The 19,335-nt window shown below is 42.0% G+C and overlaps 1 protein-coding gene across 2 annotated transcripts; it reads left to right on the forward strand.

Annotated features, from left to right (window-relative positions):
• Nucleotides 1-122: 122 nt before the first annotated feature.
• On the forward strand, nt 123-18,852 carry LOC311016671 (serine/threonine-protein kinase 38). 2 transcript variants are annotated; one of them, XM_084014534.1, is made up of 14 exons: nt 123-212; nt 2,331-2,468; nt 3,451-3,502; nt 3,917-4,039; nt 4,399-4,482; nt 4,563-4,686; nt 5,212-5,366; nt 6,530-6,641; nt 6,865-6,926; nt 7,371-7,488; nt 12,695-12,818; nt 12,965-13,060; nt 16,025-16,119; nt 16,210-18,852. In XM_084014534.1, exons 2-14 carry the CDS (start codon nt 2,338-2,340, stop codon nt 16,344-16,346), a joined length of 1,413 nt encoding a protein of 470 aa, XP_083870660.1. In that variant the 5' UTR covers nt 123-212; nt 2,331-2,337; the 3' UTR covers nt 16,347-18,852. The 2 variants fall into 2 exon arrangements, with proteins under 2 accessions (XP_083870660.1, XP_083870661.1); XM_084014535.1 differs by having other exon boundaries at nt 6,530-6,632.
• The last annotated feature ends 483 nt before the right edge of the window (nt 18,853-19,335 follow it).

Genomic DNA, 19,335 nt, shown 5'->3' on the forward strand with positions numbered 1-19,335 from the left:
ATAAATAACTCAAATAATAATTTAACAGAAGGGTTAGGAAATAAAATCACATTTCGTCAAAAAGATTCCGGTTTTTGTGAAGAGGTACTTCTTACAGTAGATTACATCTTCTACCACTAGGTGTCGTACTGAGTTCAAACTGATGTGGTGACGCCACCCACCGCGAAGCAGAGGAAGAGAGAGAGACTGCAGATACCGCACCTTCGACCAAGGTAAGTGAACAAAGACTATACAAATAAAGAATGAAAAGACCAAAAAGGCAACATGTTGAACTTTTTCTTTAGCGAATAAGCTAACCAATTGGATAGTGAACGTGCTCTGTATTTCGACGTTGTATTTGAAAACAAAGGACTCGGTCTGTTTTAGCAGATAAGTAGCTAACGTCTACTAGCTAACTTTCCCTTAGCTATTGCTTTTTGTAACTTCCAAGTTGTCAAGTGTTTGGAAATGGAAACCGAAAGTTTCTAGTTAAAGCTTTCAAAATAAAACACAGGCCGGTGAATATTGTACACAACCGTATTTCCTTTAAACTTGGTAGTTTTATTTTGAAAGGAATAGCCAGTGTTATACATACTTCATGTTTCTGACTTGACACAGCCAGGAACTTTAATAGCTAACTAGCTAGCTAACTACTGTTAGCAGGTTAAGCCATATTTTGCTCTGGGTTAATGGAAAATACGCTAACTTTAAGAGTATAAAGCACATTTTAACCAATGTTACGTTGAAGTGCGTTAAGTATTGGGACCAGTTGTTCCCTGTTTGTGGTAGTTGACTCTTTGGACAGCGAGTTTACGGTACGGCTACGTTGCAACAAATACTAACAACTTTGGTAGCTAATGTTAGCTATGTGTTGACACTGACCATGTCAGTCTGTTCTTTAACAAGAGCTGAATAAAACTAGACAAACTTCATCATTACGTTTTCCAACATCGTCTGTCTTGTTTTTTTTTATGGAGGACGATGAGCTGCCGTTTAAATTACGTTACAAGGCGACATTACACGTATCGTTGACGGTAAATACACTTTATATGATCAGTATCAGGTGCTACATTTGTACCTAACTGTTGGTATTATCCCGCATCCCAAAATTATTTAACTTAACCGCCTTTCCACTGTTTGTAGTGTATTTGACTGCCATTCCCACACTGTAGTTAGACCAATGGAGGATGTGGTTGTGGGCTGTTGTGAACCGCTTCGCATCATACCTAACGCATATTTTAATTTTAACCAACGAATGAAAACGATGGCTGAAGTATTGTATGTGAAGTAGACATGGGGCGATGTGACACAATCATGTCACTATTTTCCTGGCCAAAATGATTGCGATTCAAGATATTATCCCGATAATTATGTGCTTAAAACTCCTAAACATACTGGACTAATGGTGACACAAATATAAAAATAAATAAACAGATAAGACTCATCTTTATTTAGTGAAGATGGTTTTGAGTGAAAAATAATCTATCTTAAATAAGATGATCAGAAGATCTCCCTGCATCAATTAAGGATTAACCAATAAAGAGAGAATTCAATATTTCACAGCAAATAAAAATGCTTGTTGAAGTGTAATTTTCATTATTGGGCACGTTGACCATTAACAACTCAGTTTTCAACATGCTATCCAATAAGTACTTACTGTATTAACTCAAAATGTATTAACTCGATACCCTCCACTTAATATGTCTGAATAAACTCTTTAACCAACAATAACTGCACATGCTGCTCATGTAAATGCAACTACACTGCAGTTCATTTAGCATTTTCTTTTTAGTTGACCATTGTTGGTCCACCGTTGCAAAATGTATAGTGTTTAAATTTGTGCAGTGTTTCAATGCATTTATCTGGAGAATGTTGTTTTTTGATTATGCCCATAACTCTGCATGAAGTCTAAAAACGTTATTTGGACCCAGCTTTAAAACCCTGTGGATTTCACAGAGGGACTCCACCATCAGTGCTTGCACAAATCAGATTTCCTCATAATTTCTTCATAACTGCACAATGTTATCAGCATTGCTCTCCCCAGACAGCAGAGCCAACTGCCTTCCTTCCTCTTTTTCTGTTCTAACAGTGAACTCATTTCATAGTTCAGTTTTTTTAAAGCTCAGCTCAGTGTTGTGACATCTGACCTTCATAGTCTACTGTGCTTCAGCGTTAAGTCTTCCATTATTCCATCCCACCTCTTACTCTTCAGTGGGGAAGTGTTTTCTTTTCTTTTCTTTAATTAGCTATGTGGCAGCATTTTGAATGGGCATGTGTTCGCAACAGTGTGGACTGACAAACGGTGTGTTGTACCATGGACACGCTCTCTCATCGTCCCTGTTTCTTTTCAGGCAAAGCATGGCAATGACTGGCCCAAGCTCGTGCTCCTCCATGAGTAACCACACCAAGGAACGGGTCACTATGGCCAAAGTGACCCTGGAGAACTTCTACAGTAACCTCATCGCCCAGCACGAGGAGAGAGAGATGAGGTACCCTCGACAAGTTCCAGATGTGCACGTGTGATTTTTCAGTGGCTGCACCATGACCATTTACAGCACTCCACACTGATTTTTTTAGAGCCGTGATGTTGTAATTTTAGGTTTAACCACTTTAATTCACAGTGAAACAAAAATTTTATTTCTTCTTCTGCTCATTAGTTGATACACACAGAAATAAGCGCTTTAATTCTTTTTGTTTTTTCATTGGGGAGTGTGCTTTTGTCAGAATTGTGTTGAGGCAAGACCACTTCCTGTTGTGACAAGTTACATCAGAGTATACACCTCCTGTCTTTTTTTTTTAAATACAGATTTCATTCACCTGATGATGGTGATGATGATGACAGGAGACAAAATTCACGATTCAGAATATGTTGGTTAGAGGGCCACAGCAGAAAAGTACAAAAGATCACGCTGTTTTGAACAGGCGGCTCTCGGTTGTGTTATGGAAACGCTCTGAACACACCCCCAAGTCACATCACATGGTAGCACACGCAGCTTAGATGACATCACATAATGTGTCTTGCTTCCCAACCTGTTTTTACCAGTTGGGTTGTGTAGATTGGTTAGCATTTATGGTTCAGTTGCTAAATTTGATGTGCTTGTTTTTTTTGCCTGCAAAAGTTTAAGGTCTGTCATTATCCTCTGGCTAGAAACGTTGTTGAGAGAGTTGGATAATGAATGGGAAGCTGGGGTCAAAACAATGAATCAGACATTCGTGTCATACCAGCTAGATCATCACTGAAAATGTCCTGGAAAACGACCACTGTAGAGAAACAGTCTAGCAATTTATGTATTTAATTTTCATGATGTATCTGATATCTTTGACACATCCTAGTTGTACTCAATTAAAATTAAAAACATTTTTGGGTGCCCTTTCTTGATACTCTCTTTGCCAACATAAGTGATATGGCGAGATGTGCATACACTCCTCCGTGGCTATAGAACCATAGTAACATACAGTTTGTCTCTTCAGGCAGCAGAAGCTGGAGAAAGTGATGGATCAGGAGGGCTTGGCAGATGAGGAGGTGAGTGACAAATACTGTACGTGCAGGGTTTTCCCCAGCACACCCTGTGGCAGCATGGGACATGTCACTCAAAATGTTTAGTGTTGGTAGGAGTTTTAGATCAGCTGGAAGCTGCTATACAGTTTCATTTGATTTCAGTCAGCATTTCTAATGTTTACTCACAACGTGTTTAAGCCAACATCACACAAAAATGTAGCTTGAAAGAATAGATTTTAAAATAAAATAAAAAATGTTATACTCAAGCCAGTTTGGTTGATAAAGCACTGATTTAGTTTGAACTAGACTTGCAATAGTATTCTGCATTCTATATATAAATATGCATATAATAATACATATAGAATATGCACATCTTAAGCAGCAGGTGTGCATCAAAAGTAGTGGTGTATTATAGAAAAGTGATGTCTTTCTCTGCAGAAACGGATCCGGCGCTCTCAGCATGCAAGGAAAGAGACGGAGTTTTTGCGTCTGAAGCGTACTCGACTGGGTCTGGAGGACTTTGAGTCCCTGAAGGTGATTGGCAGAGGAGCTTTTGGAGAGGTAAAAACCTTTTTACATACATACTTATATATTATGATGCCTGTGTGCCAGACGCAAGCGATCAACACAACATCAAAAACTCAATGGCACACAGAGGAGAACGTCCTATATACGTATATGAAAGTGTGGCTTTCCCCTTCCATTGCATTTTGTGGGGGGAAAACTGAACACATGCCCATAATAGAAGCAAGGTTTCCCTGAGCGTATTTATAGCAGAGGCACACTGCTTTCAGCAGTGACTGATCAAAGAGTTCTTTCTCCGTCTGCGCCTCCAAACATCTTCTGAAATCCACAATGCACTCTTTTTCAGTACTGACTCTCTGTCAGCTTAGTATGAGCCTTGTTGTGTTTGCCTGCAGGTTCGTCTGGTGCAGAAGAAAGACACCGGTCATGTCTATGCCATGAAGATCCTCCGCAAGGCTGACATGCTGGAGAAGGAACAGGTGAGGAGGAAACATGCACACACTGGGTTACTGCTGCTGCATCAGTTGGACATCTCTGAACCCGTGTGTCTGTCTGTCAGGTTGGTCACATCCGGGCTGAGCGGGACATTCTGGTAGAGGCAGATAGCCTGTGGGTGGTCAAAATGTTCTACAGCTTCCAGGATAAGATGAACCTCTACCTCATCATGGAGTTCCTGCCTGGAGGTGAGACCCCTCAAAGCCCCTTGTCCACGTAGCCTCTTTTTTCTGGCAGAAAAGCGTTACTGTTGCATGATAAAGTAGCATCGCATCTTTGCTTTTTTAGTAGAATTTTGAGCTACTATCTATTTGTTTGGCATTTTCACCGACCGCCACCTTATATTTTGTATGATGGACTTGTTTGAACAAGGAGGATGATCCGTCTGGGACAACGTTTACAGCGATGTATGGAAATATTCAGTGTCCGTTCGGCCTATCTGTTCCCATGAATGGGTTTTTCTTTCTTTGTTATGGTAGTATCAGTAGTGCTTTTCTGAAGCTTAACAGATTTTCAACTTGAAGCGCTCAAAGAGCCTGCACAAAAAAGGTGGTGCTAGGAAAAAAGACATATTCTCTTCTCATTGAGAACAATTGAAAAAATACGCTTTTGCTCATAAAAAGGCGATGTGTGGACACAGGCTCTAACCCTTCAACACAAGTGTGTGAGACCAGAAGCACTTAATGACTGTGGGCTCTGCTGTTGTGGTGCAGGAGACATGATGACCCTGCTGATGAAGAAGGACACTCTGACAGAAGAGGCCACTCAGTTCTACATAGCTGAGACGGTGCTGGCCATCGACTCCATCCACCAGCTAGGCTTCATTCACAGAGACATCAAACCCGACAACTTGCTGCTGGACTCCAGGGTGAGTTGTGGTGAACCCACCTTTCCACCACAGTGACATGGTTTTATTAGACTGAAGCGGGGTTACTTGATGACATGAAAATGTTTTGAGATGATTGTATATAATTAGGGAGGCACTGAGACCGGTGTCTGGTATCGGGTCAGATACTGTGCTCGTTGTGCTCGTTGTACTCGTACGATGCAACTTCCACCGACGGCACTAAGTCAACGTGACGTTAACCTCACCATTGAGCCTAATAAGCAGCCCAGCTGCAACAATAACCTCATAAACAAACATATTAAATAATTTATCAGCAGCTGCAGTATGAAGCTGAACAGACAGTCTAGTCACTTCATTTAGCTGTGAAGTTGTCAGCTGTGTGTCTGCTGATAGAACCTGTCTGGGTTTCACTGATGTACTACAGCCCGATGTAATGTTACTGAGTGTGTGGAAGAGAGAGAGACAGAGAGTGATGGTGAATATCAAGTCACCAGTAACATTACAGCATGAATGCAGCAGTGCATTGTGGGAACAGTTTATTTGTCGGTGAAAAAATGTTACGACTAGATACAAGTGAAGTTCCTGTCTTGTCTGCCAGCTGATAATTAAAGTGAAGAGGGTTAGTCCCGAAGTCAGCAACAACTGTGGCTACTCCGGCTCAGGAACACTTAAGGTGGACTGACCTTAAAGGTGGACCAGTGCTATTATCCTTTAAGTGGCAAGCTGCTCCTGAGTCTCTTAGCTTTATATCTTTAATATTTATTTTACCTGTTTAATTGAAAGCACGTTAATTATGAACATCCCTATTATGATCTGTTTGTTAAAATGTCAGCAGCATCATGTTGTATTTTTGACTTGTTGACACTCAGAAAGTGACCATCTGAAGAAGTTTTCAAAGTAATTGTTAGAACTATAGTATATTATTGAGTACTGATATCGGTACTCTTGTACTCACTCTGAAAAAGTGGTATCAGTTTATTCCTGCATATAATGCACTTGGAGCTGCCACTGTGCTCCATGTCACGACTATTCAAATCAAGATGGAGTGCTGATTGAGTCTATCAGGCTTGGCTGGAGTCTCGGTTGTTACGATGATGTAGAATAGTCATTTACGTCCTGTCTGTTCCAAAAGGAAGCATCACTGTTTGCTGCAGCCGTTATAATGGTGCCCTTTCTGTGTCCAGGGTCACGTGAAACTGTCTGACTTTGGACTGTGCACAGGGCTGAAGAGGGCTCACCGCACTGAGTTCTACAAGAACCTGAACCACAGCCTGCCCAGTGACCTCAGTAAGCAAAGTCAGGCAACCCCTTCCATTTATTTCAACTTTAATTTGCATGCATTCAGCTGTTTTATTTATAGATCCATACATAACAGACGTGTTTGACTTGATTTAATGTCTGTAGACCAGTTTCTTTTCATCCTGTTAAGGATGTAGCACATGATCGTTTGTATGACGGGTGTTGATGCATCAGCAGGGTCACAGCTTGTTTCTCATACTGAGCCGGTCTTTCTCCACAGCCTTCCAGAACATGAACTCCAAGAGGAAAGCAGAGACCTGGAAGAGGAACAGGAGACAGCTGGTAGGTTCGAACAGAGACTTGATTACAACGTATGAATCAATCCGGCACAATGTGAATGGAAAAGGGTCAATATTGCAGGTTTGAGGGATGGTTGTGGTGAATTTCTATAATCGGGATCATCTGAAATATCGTCGAAAGTGACATTAAAAAGCTGTCTAGCTCACATGGTAGACAAGTGAAAATGGAGCCTGCTTTTAAAAATACAGGATACAATATGTTTTAAAATATATTTTGCAGGGAGACCTGATGATTTATGCTTTTCACTAAAAATGATGTTCAGTAAAAAAAAAAAAAATGAAATTCGTACGATGCACTAGTTTCTCTATTGAAGGCTCCCGCCCACATCACTAGAAGCTACTGATGCCTTTTAATCTTTAACCTCCAAACAAACTGCCTCTAACTGGCTTCCTGTTGTCTCCTCCTCCTCCTCCTCTTCCCCGACAGGCTTTCTCCACAGTGGGAACCCCAGACTACATCGCTCCAGAGGTCTTCATGCAAAATGGATACAACAAGCTCTGTGATTGGTGGAGCCTGGGTGTCATCATGTATGAGATGCTGATAGGTAATGATTATTTACCTCCAGGAGTTTTGGACCAGGCCAGAGTCTAGGGCTCTCATTTATCATCACTGCTTAGAAAATGTTCTAAATTGTGTCTAACAAATCAAATTTAGAATGTAATATTTGGAAATCGAGCGATGGCTGGAAATCCCCGTTTGATCTCGGCTTGTTGTGGATTCGTGGAAGGGAACTAGATCGGGCTCATGGGGAATTATGGCAACCATCACTGCTGGCATAATGAACCTCACGCTGGAAAAAACCCAGGGTGGACCGGACTTGGAGGTGCACAGGAATGACTTTCATTCATTTCTCGCTCCAACATCGGCCCCAAATCACGGCATGAATCTAACATATGATGTAATATGTGTTTGGAGAAGAGGTACCTACCTAGAAGCCACTCTCACCAGAGATGTCTTCTATAGATGTAGACACCAATTGGGCAACATGTCTCTTCCTAACTACACAAAAATCTTAATTTAGTAATTATTAATCAAAGAAATTACGGAACATATACGTTGAGATTGTTTAAGTCCGGCAAGTCCGGCGGATCGAGGGCACTCTGTCAGATGTTGAATGTTTACAACTCTCACGCTCCTCCCCCACGACCACCGAGCTCCTTCCCCTCGACTTCGTGCCCTTTGAAATCCCTTAGATCACGCCACCTTTGAAACGCGGGTCCGATGTTGACTCTGGTTTTATCACGGGCACCGTCGCCATCTTTCTTTTTTTCCACCGGTGTTTTCTTTTCCTTGGTTGTTTTCAACCTCCTCGTTTAGGATTTTAACAAGGAAATGGAAGCTTGTTGCTACTTCCCTCCGCCTCCCCCCTGTGATAGTGGTACGACCCGAAGGGGGAGGGGCTCTGTGTGTGCGCAAACACAATCCTGCGTGCTGATTGGACAGGATGATCCGGGCTCTGTCGATTTTTGCAAAACAAACAACAGGCTCTACGCACGTAGCTTTTTTTTTCTAAAACTGGATGATTTACTGTATGTTGTTCTATCGGAGCGTAGTGTCGGCTTCAGTGAATATGATCTGTCACTAGATGCTGTGCATAAATATAAGCACAGTCAGAGCTGTGCTTATATTTATGCACATTAACAAATACACTTTATTGGCAAAAGTATTCACCCATCCAAATAATATAAATCAGGTGTTCAATCACTTCCATGTCCACAGGTGTATAAAAGCAGCACCTAGTAGGGGTGTGACGAGATTAAAGTTGACGATATTTCTCGTCGCGTTAAAAATCCGTCTCGCTAGATTTGTGGGCTATACATAGCTGAGGTTTTACAGAAAGCTGTTACTGACTGGGAGCTTAAAAAACCCAACCACGGCATCGCTTATTGTTACCGACAATGCACGTAATATGGACGTGGCCGTGCGCGACGCGGGATTGAAGTCGCACATTTGTTTTGCGCACATTATAAATCTTGCAACCCAAGCTGGCCTCGGTGTTCCCCGCGTTTACTCGGGCGGGTGAGACGTGTGACTGCTTTTTTTCATCGTAGTTCAGCGGCTACCGCGGTGAAAATGTCCAAGCAGAAACGGCTACAATTGCCATCACACAAGTTAATGACGGGCACGTTGGATATGCTGGCTCGTTACCTTGAGTAGCAAGCTGCCATAGCAGCATCACCAGCCCAGAGATAAGACAGAACTCCCGAAGCATTGATACACTTGACAGCTGTGATGTCAGAGATGCTGAAGATGCTGTAGTTGCAGCATGTTGTTCATGACATACTTGGTCAGGCTCCGTTTGCACTATTTGCACTCTGTATTGACAAAGTAGAACTTTGATTTGGTTTTGCACATATTGGAAAAAAGAAAATATCTTATTTTATCTTTTATAAATGTTAGTTTTAGTTTAAATTTGTGAAAGAAGAACTTTATTAAAAGATCATGCTCACATGATGCATGTAAAGAGTTAGAATAAAATATTTAAAAATGCATGTGCAACTCTGTTAAATTAAAGTCTGTTGGTCCAGTCATATATTTTGTCATTGTAGTTTTCTTAAAATCTCGTCTCGTCTCGTTCTCGTGGACCCAATATCATGTCTCGTCTCGTGAGCCGAGTGTATCGTCACACCCGTAGCACCTCGGCATGCAGACTGTTTCTACAAACATGTGTGAAAGAATGGGTCGCTCTCAGGAGCTCAGTGAATTCCAGCGTGGTACTGTGATAGGATGTCACCTGTGCAACAAGTCCAGTCATGAAATGTCCTCACTCCTAAATATTCCAGTCAACTGTCAGTGGGATTAGAACAAAGTGGAAGTGATTGGGAACGACAGCAACTCAGCCAAGAAGTGGTAGACCACGTAAAATGACGGAGCGGGGTCAGCGGATGCTAAGGCACATAGTGCACAGAGGTCACCAACTTTCTACAGAGTCAATCACTACAGACCTCCAAACTTCATGTGGCCTTCAGATTAGCTCAAGAACAGTGTACAGTGTTTCCCCCAGAAAATGTGTTAGTTAAGGTGGTGTCTGTCAGGGGGGGGGGGATGATGAGACTGTAAAACACTACAACGACATATGAGTGCATGTCTTATTTTATGAAGTAAAATATAAGTTATGGGTTTACTCAACAGCTTAATAGTTCATAGAAATTCAGGTAGAAATAGGTTAACTCAGAGTTCCACAGCTTATCAAAAACAATCCTCCCCCCACAGGGGGTGTCTCCCCCCCATGTAAATGATTATTGATTTATGAATGAATTGATAGGTGGCTTATTTTTGGCATATATTAATTTCTTTTTGGCCTGGAGGCAAGGGCGTAACTTTGAGTTGAACATTGGGGGGGTTGAGATTTCCGCCTGTGAAGCAGGTGTATATATATATATATATATATATATCTTTGGAGACTTTGGAGACTATGGTGGGGGGATTGCGATCCTGTAGGGGGGTCCGGGGGCATGCCCCCCCGGGAGAAAATTTTAAATAATTTCATTTTAATGCATCAATTTGGTGAATTCTGAGAAACAAAATATGACATATCAATTACTGACCAATTTCTTACAAACTGCTGGTACTGATACAAATGTTGACATACTAAATGGGGTTGATGAGTTCAAGCATTCAAGAAAAGATGAAAACAAAAATGACTAAAACACAATTTGTTTATTATTATTATTATTATTATTATTATTATTATTATTATAATAATAATAATAATAATAATATTATAAGTGGGTGACTATTCCTCAGCCTTCCTTGGTGTTTTGGTTTTGACTGAAGCCTCGTTCACATACGTCGCCACTCGCCCATCTCTGAGAGACAACTGTCAATGAATGTGAATGTGTTCTAGCGGAATGTGGTCAGGACAGGCGATGCGATGTGGTCGATCGGAGATCAAATTATTTTAACTTTCTGCGATGTGAGTGAAGCGAGTACCAATCAGAATGTAGAATAGAGATGATCGACAGTTGACGTCAACAGAGAGTTCCACAGATAGTTGCCGTTTGAAGTCGCCGGCGGCAGTGAATTTTTTTTTGCCAGCGAGTAGAATTCAGCGAGAAAGCGAGTGGCGAGTAGTGGCGTATGTGAACGGGGCTATACGCACACGCACTGTCGAACTCGCCGGCTGGGGGGGGGGGGGGGACAAACTAACTTTTGTTCAGTAACATGATTTGACTCGTGAGAGGTGGCACTGGAGCCCTAGCAGTAGCTACCTCCTGTTGGGAAGATACTTTTATTCTTTTGCTTTTTTTCGCGTGCTTTCTTCATACCACCGCTGATGCGGGGAGAGACCGGAGAGACAGTAGAGAAGCGCAGGTCCGGCAAGGTGGGCGAAACCAAATCTCAGAGCGGGAGGGGGCACAGACAAACGTCACTATTTTTTACTGGTAAATTGAGAAAATCTACCACACTGTTGTGATTATAATGCTTAACATTCAATATCAATAATTATGATATCAAATTGGGTGGGTTGTGGTGGCTGGTTTGGATTATTGGGTGGGTTGCAACCCACCCATCCCCCCCATAAATTACGCCTATGCCTGGAGGCCCTGCCCGGCCTGTACAATGGTAGGGGAAACACTGCGGCGAATAATGCTAGTATATGGATTTTTTTTTTTTTTTTTTTCTTTTTTTTTTAAGACGTTAGTTTAGGCGGCAGCCCTTTGTTGTTAAGGCGGCCGCCTTAACAGGAAAGCGCTGCGGGAAACCCTGGTGTAGAGATCTTCCTGGAATGGGTTTCCATGGCGATCAGCTGCATCCAGGCCATACATCAGCAAGTGCAATGCAAAGCGTTTGATGCAGTGGTGTAAAGCACGCCGCCACTGGACTCTAGAGCAGTGGAGACGTTCTCTGGAGGGACCAATCACGCTTCTCCATCTGGCAATCTGATGGACGAGTCTGGGATTGGCGGTTGCCAGGACAACGGTACTTGTCTGACTGCATTGTGCCACATGTAAAGTTTGGTGGAGGGGGATTATGGTGTGGGTTGTTTTTCAGGAGCTGGGCTTTGCCCCTTAGTTCCAGTGAAAGGAACTCTGAATGCTTCAGCAGACCAAGAGATGTTTGACAATTCCATCCTCCCAACGTTGTGGAACAGTTTGGGGATGGCCCCTTCCTGTTCCAACATGACTGTGCACCAGTGCACAAAGCAAGGTCCATAAAGACATGGAGGAGAGTCTGGTGTGGATGAACTTGACTGGTCTGCACAGAGTCCTGACCTCAACCCGATAGAACACCTTTGGGATGAATTAGAGTGGAGACTGGGAGCCATATCATATCTATATTATATAAAATGATTGTGTTACTTAGATTTCTTCTTATGATGTGTGACAACTCTAGCGGTATAAAACAGACTTAGGAGCAAATGGGGGGGGGGAAGTAATGGTTGTGTTACTTTACTTCCAGTACTTCTGTTGCTGTGTGTGATTATAAGAAAGTAGACCTTCTTCACCTTTGAATGTTCTTGTATTCATGCTTTTCATGCTGGAAGAATAACGCTATTGTCATACATCATCATTTCCTCAAGGGGATAAATTACGTATCTTCTATTTTATAAGAATACAAGTAACACATTAATTCAATCAAAAACCCAAATGTAATGTTGATAACCACCGTTGTAGCTTAGCCTTGCAGGTGTTAGGTTTAGTTAAGCCAGTTAACCAGAACATAACCTGGTTTATGTTGAACTCATGTCGTGGTTCAGGACCCAGAGGTGGTTAAGTGAATTGGTTTGCTGTTCTCGCTGTGTGCAGGTTACCCTCCGTTCTGCTCAGAGACACCTCAGGAGACGTACAGGAAAGTGATGAACTGGCGAGAGACGCTGACCTTTCCCCCAGAAGTGCCTATATCCGAGAAGGCCAAAGACCTGATCCTCAGGCAGGAACCCCTTTTCAACTTTATCACTCTCACTTGATGCAATCACTGATCACACCAGTCTTCTATATTGTTAACGCCTGAACAGTTTGTGTTGACTTGTTGGATTGGGATGTGTGTGTTATTAAGTGAACACGTGTTGTGAGCAGGTTCTGCTGTGAGGAGGAGCACAGGATCGGTGCTGCAGGCGTGGAGGAGATCAAGTCCAATCCTTTCTTTGAGGGGGTGGACTACGACCATATCAGGTGGGACTCTCCTCACACGTCCACGTTAAACAGCACTACAGACTTTACAGGACCACACCAGTGTTACTAAATATCAGCCAACTAGTTTACATAAACCTCTACCATGTTGACCAATGTTGCTTTATGTTTGAGTTTGTTTGTTAGAGGTGTGCATCTTCACTGCCCCCACGATTCGATGACGATTCACCAGTCTACGATGCGATTCGATTCTACGATGCATCTCGATGCATTTCATCCTCACTTTTCTATATTACCACACATGGCTTTTCATCAATTAAAACAAACAGTCAGATAAATATGAACTCTTTATTTAGAAAGCTGCTTTTAAATTCAGATGTTAACAAATTTCACATGTTTTGTTACATTAAGTTGTAAAGAAAAATCTAATTATAGGCCAATCCTACCAACGTGTTTTAATTTGAATTCCTCATTCACGTTAAAGACGACGCTATAAAGCCGTAAGTCCTTCGCTATGAAAGCTCCTACACACCGAGGTATCCTCTGGGCTCGCTCGGACTTGGATGACAACTTTCTCACGGACTCGTCGATCTTTGGCAGTGCTGGGTCAGTAGTTGTCTTTCCGTTGTGACCAGAGGCTAACATTAGCTTAGCGTGTCATCGGCTAATGTCGTTCCTCATATTAGTGGTGTTACCGAAGTATTTGATTTTAGCGTGGCAAGTTTTACAAATAGCATGGGTCTTGTCCAGTTGTCGTCGCGTCCCAGCAGCTTCATAAAATCCCAAATGTTCCCAGATATCCGCTTTTAAATTGTGTGGATTTTTTTTTATCGCGCATCTGCTACCGCTACTGCGTTCCTCCATGTTATGATGGTGGCTTTACGGTGTTAGCTCGCTTGTCCGTCCTTCACCCACAATGCAACTTGAACTTTACAACTTTATTGTCCAGCAGAAACGGGAAACGCAATAAAAATCGATAATGTGACGTTACTGCATCGATTCAGAATCGTCCCATTAAGCATCTCGATGCATCTTTGAATCGATTATTTTCTGCACCCCTATTGTTTGTTTACATTTTGTCCTTATTCAGTAAAAGTTACAGAATGTAGCTGAAAATATTTGTCAAGTTTACTTAAAACTCGTTAAAATCCTCCTTTTAGCTCAAATTCCAGTTAGTTCTTGTAAAGAACTATTTTTCCAGGCGTAATGACATTCGTCTATCTCTCTCTCTCTCTTTAATTAATATTGTCATCATGACTATGTCCACTTGTTATATATATATAGTTATATATATATATAGTCCATGGCTATGATCTATTCAATAATGTGCGTTTTGTTTGTGATGCAATACAAATTTGTTTCTTGACTAAAAAGGGAGGTAAAATGATTCCAGTACATTTTGCTGCCATTTTATTTTTTAGCATATTTTGATGATTATCAGGATAATTTCGTGAATAGCAATTGTTTGGCAGATAACCATCAAAGGACATTTTCATACCGTCCCGTGTCTGTGCCTCACGAAGTACCAGACAGGTTTCCTTCCTGATACCTGGGTTTGCATATCGGCCGATACAGACGTATGAATGTATTTATGGACGCGTGTTGTTGTTCCTGTGTGGCATAAAGAGCTGATAAATGATGAGTGCGGGCTATCCCATCGGTGTGTGGACTCACATCCTCGCCGACACCTGATCCAGCATTTTAGGCTGTATCGGAGGCTGCTATTGCATTGGAACAGCTCAATTATAAAAACTAAAGGAATGAAAGAGGCTCAGTCAAACGACTCACTCTTGAAAATGCAAATGACCTGATTTTAACTACTTTCAAATACATGGCCTGATACTTCAAAGCTGCATTTTCTACTTGTTGCACTTTCAGTACATAGTTCATTACTGCTTTAAAGCTTTACTCTTCAGATGGAAAACGGTACTAATAGTTGTCTGAGTTTGAAGTTTCTCCACTGCTTTTCCTAATCCTGCTCTGACATCATCAGTGAGTACAGTCTAGTCTGGTGCACCCTCTCCACAGCGTGTGCTTGTTTTGGTGATTGTGTGACTCATCAAGTCAGCTCAGAGGCATTCTCACTGTCGTCAGTGGTGAGTTGATCAGACCAGGGAGAACCAGATAGTAAGCTGCTGATCACTGATGATGCTGTACTTTTACCACAGTGATGACCAACGCTCTCCTTTCTAAAACCAACACTAAAGGCTGGATTATGCTTCCGCGTCGACACAACGCAAGGGTGCTTGCGGACCCCCCTTACGTCAACGCAAGGGCCTGACGTGTGCCTCCCAAAAATCCTAGACGCGCGTCGAGGACGACGCAACAGCAACGCAACACCAACGCAGCAGCATCGGCTGTGATTGGTCCGCTAACTACATGGAGACCGCTTTCCGGTTTCCACTCATAAACACCGCCATTTAAACTTTTAAAAGGCTACTTTTATTGTTTTCACCTCGTTTTATTGTTTGCACCTTCTCGCTTTTGCACAAAGAAATAAAACACCAAGTTCTGAATAATTGTGGACGTTTAAAGCCGGAAAGTAAACATATAGGCTATAACGAGGCTACGACGATATACGTCAAGAGTCTCGGTCGGTCGGTCAGTCTTTACAAAAAACATAGCGCCCTTTACCGGTGTGGCATTGAATTGCATTTCGACACGTAAACCCAACGCAGAACCATCACGGTCTCCAAGCAACTGCGTGGCCGTTGCGTTGCCGTTGCGTTATCACTACGCGGAAGCATAATCAAGCCTTAAATGTTGTCCGTAGATGTAATTTGAAAATGAAAGTTTGATCAGAAATGATTCATTAAGTTGTTGTGGTGAACTTGGCCATTATCATTATGGAGTGTGATGTTTGTGCCATAGCCATCAGGCTTTATTTCCGTGGAAACAAAGATATTCTTTGTGCCTCATTGACACATCCAGGCCAACATGTCGGTCAACTCAGATGATTCTTACTCAACTTTGTTGAAATGCTAAATTTCACTTTTCTTTCTCCAGAGAGAGACCTGCTGCCATTCCCATAGAGATCAAAAGCATCGACGACACCTCGAACTTCGATGAATTCCCAGATTCAGACATCCTCACGCCAACAGGTGCTCTCCCCGTTTCTGTTAACCAAACGTCACATTCTGTCTGTTGTGATGCGTGAAATCATTAAGCCGCTGTTTCTTGTTCCCGTCCAGTCGCCCCGGTGTCCAACCAGACAGAAGTTGACCTGAAGAACAAAGACTGGGTCTTCATCAACTACACCTACAAACGCTTCGAGGGCCTGACGGCTCGAGGAGCCATACCGTCCTACATGAAGTCAGGGAAGAGATGAACACCTCCACGCAGGCTTTTCACCGACGCCACCACCAAACCTGAACGAGTCGTCCAAACCCCTGTTGTCTGAGGAACTTGAGCCCTGAAAGGAGAACGCTGTGTTCTCCGCGTTACCTTGAGTGACTCTGCAAATAATAAAAGGGGCTCAGTTTCACCCGTTGCTTTCCAGGAACTGCTGCCTTCATTTCTGCAGGTCTTCACTTTCTCTGATGCTTCTGAGGGTACCTTTCTACTTCCTGCTCACACATGAAGTCTGAGCTGGGATTAAAGTGATCGGGACTCTCTCTTTCCAGCAGTGGATGCAGTGGGATGATACCAGCACCCGTTACATTCCCTCACCATAAACCAGCAGCGGTCTGCTGGACCTCGCTCTTCTCCTTCCAAACCAGGACCTCCGCTCCGTTCGCCCTTTCACGTTGACTTGTCAACTCAAACTTTGCATTAAGTCGTCACTTGAAGTGAATCAGGTGCTCTTCAGGGATTCTGTCCAAATGTTTCTCGTTGTTTCACTATGAGGCTTCTCTAAAGTGCTGCTGGCTTCTGACCTAACCAAAGACTCCGAGCTGAATCATGTTTCTGCTTGATCACTTTTTATAACTTACAATGGTAAGTTTTTTTTTTAGGTTCATAATTGCAAGTGTTGCTTATTTCACAGAGACCCACGTGAGCTGAGATACCTTTAGCACCTTATGTGTGGTTCGATCCTGCTCCAGCACAGTCTACAGCTCGTTAGTTTGTGTTCAGATTTATTGGACTGGAAAACGACTCGTGTCCACACATGGGTTCAACGGGGGAGTGCTAAAAACCCAAGTCACCATTTTACACTTTTAATGAACATGATGCACACGTTATTTTAGTCTCCCCGGGGAGGGAAAGCTGAGCATGTCATCCTGAAACAAACCATACATCTTCCCATGCAATTCGTTTAGACTTAGCAGCTGTTGAAAGCAGCTTGACCAGCTCCCCTTATTTAAGAGTAGACAGTATAGAATGGATACATTACTGAAGCATTCGACTCATTGGGTAACAAGATTAAGTGTGAACTTACTTTTTAAATAGACACTCACAGGGCTAAACATCTTCCAGTGAACATGATATCCAAATGCTGTCAATTAAAATGAATGTAAATGAAGTTTTATGGAGATTTTATTATTTTTATTTTTTTTTTGCCACAATAATTCCAAAATGCTGTTTGTGTGAATGTAGCCTGGACCATACAGTTTTTCTTTTTTATTTGTGTCCTAGCACATGAGGTTCAACTATGGAAGCCCATTTCCTGCAGAAACGAGGAGGAAAAAAGACACCAAGTCAATAAGCAAATAAATAAGCCGGATCTTAAATCAAAATTATGAGCACAGTTAAAATTGACTTTAAGAATATTTAGAATTAATTCATTAAATAAATTAAAGTTAATAAATTGGATTAATACATTTGGATTTTTCATCTAAGAAAATACGAAAAAAGTATTTTTACTAAGTCAAATTGTATGTAGTATGTCACAACATTTTGTCTTCTTTTATAATATAACTTTTAACTTGGCTGTTATCTAAGATTTATCTTTACTCGTCAAAATTATGACTAAAGCCATATTTTGATATTCACAAGGTCAAGTCCTGACACTCATACAAGCTTGACTTTAAAGATGAACTTTCTAAGTTTTACAAAATAATTTGTCATTCCCATCTCTTATTTTTTCTGGCAGTAATGGGCTTCCGTATAGGACAATTGAGTGTGAAGGTTTTTCTTGTAGTCTGTTATGTAAAACTTAGTGTATTCAGGTAGTGTGTAGATGAAGCTCAGCACATTGTAACGCATTTTAGAAAAGCACCCAGCGGTGCTTCCTTTTCTATGGCAGGGGTCACTATTTTACAGTTTCTCTTATTAGAATGCTCTGCCTGTTTCTACCAAACAGCAGATGGGTCAGCTTAAAGCAATAGTGTGTGTGTGAGAAGTGTGCGTGCGAAGTGTGTGTGTGTGTGTGTGAGAGAAATGTGTGTGTGTGTGAGAAGTGTGTGAGAAATGTGTGTGTGTGTGAGAAGTGTGTGTGTGAGAAGTGTGTGTGTGTGAGAGAAGTGTGTGTGTGTGTGTGTGTGTGAGAAATGTGTGTGTGTGTGTGTGTGTGTGTGTGTGTGTGTGTGTGTGTGTGAGAAATGTGTGTGTGTGTGTGTGAGAAATGTGTGTGTGTGTGTGTGTGTGTGTGTGTGAGAAATGTGTGTGTGTGTGTGAGAAGTGTGTGTGTGTGTGTGTGAGAAATGTGTGTGTGTGTGTGTGTGTGTGTGTGTGAGTGAAATGTGTGTTGGGTGCTTGAAGGTGTGTGTTGCTTCCTACGAGTGATGCTTAGATGTGTGTATGCTCTGCTCGTGTCATCATGTAACGTGTGACGTGAGTCAGAAGTGAGGGATTTTGGGAAGGTGGGTGTACATTATTTAAACCACTGTTCTCTTTGTAGCGCGTGGCTGTTTTATTGTTTTCTGCTATTTGACAATGAATTACTCTGCACTTACTGTGTTGTGTCCTCCTTTCAATGATGGGATGTGGCGAAGTGAGCCAAAGCTTTAGTGCTTTAAAGCTGCATTCTCTCTGCTGGCCATCAGGGGGCGACTCCTCTCTGATTGTATAGACGTCTATGAGAAAATCCCCTACTTCTCTCTTGATATATTATCTCAGGAAACATTGTAAACCTTAAATTGAGCTGAAGTGGAAAAATTCCTTTTTAACCCATTTAGACCAGTAAATATAGAGCTTTTAGTAATTAAGGAAGTAATTAACCATCATTTCTACAGTAACAATGGTTATGAATCATCATATTCCTCACTCTCTATTAAGCTAGTAGTAATTTATTATCGGCACTGTAGTTTAATTGATTATTGGCTGTGTTTGTAAAATAATCAGTCCGGTTTGCAGCTGCTAGTTAGTGGAACAGACCTCAGTGGTCCAACAGTCCATTGTTGGATGTAAAACATGAAGACTTATTACAAGCTGGCAAC

This window comes from Eutrigla gurnardus (assembly GCF_963514095.1).
Source record: "Eutrigla gurnardus genome assembly, chromosome: 8".
Taxonomy (NCBI): Eukaryota; Metazoa; Chordata; class Actinopteri; order Perciformes; family Triglidae; genus Eutrigla; species Eutrigla gurnardus.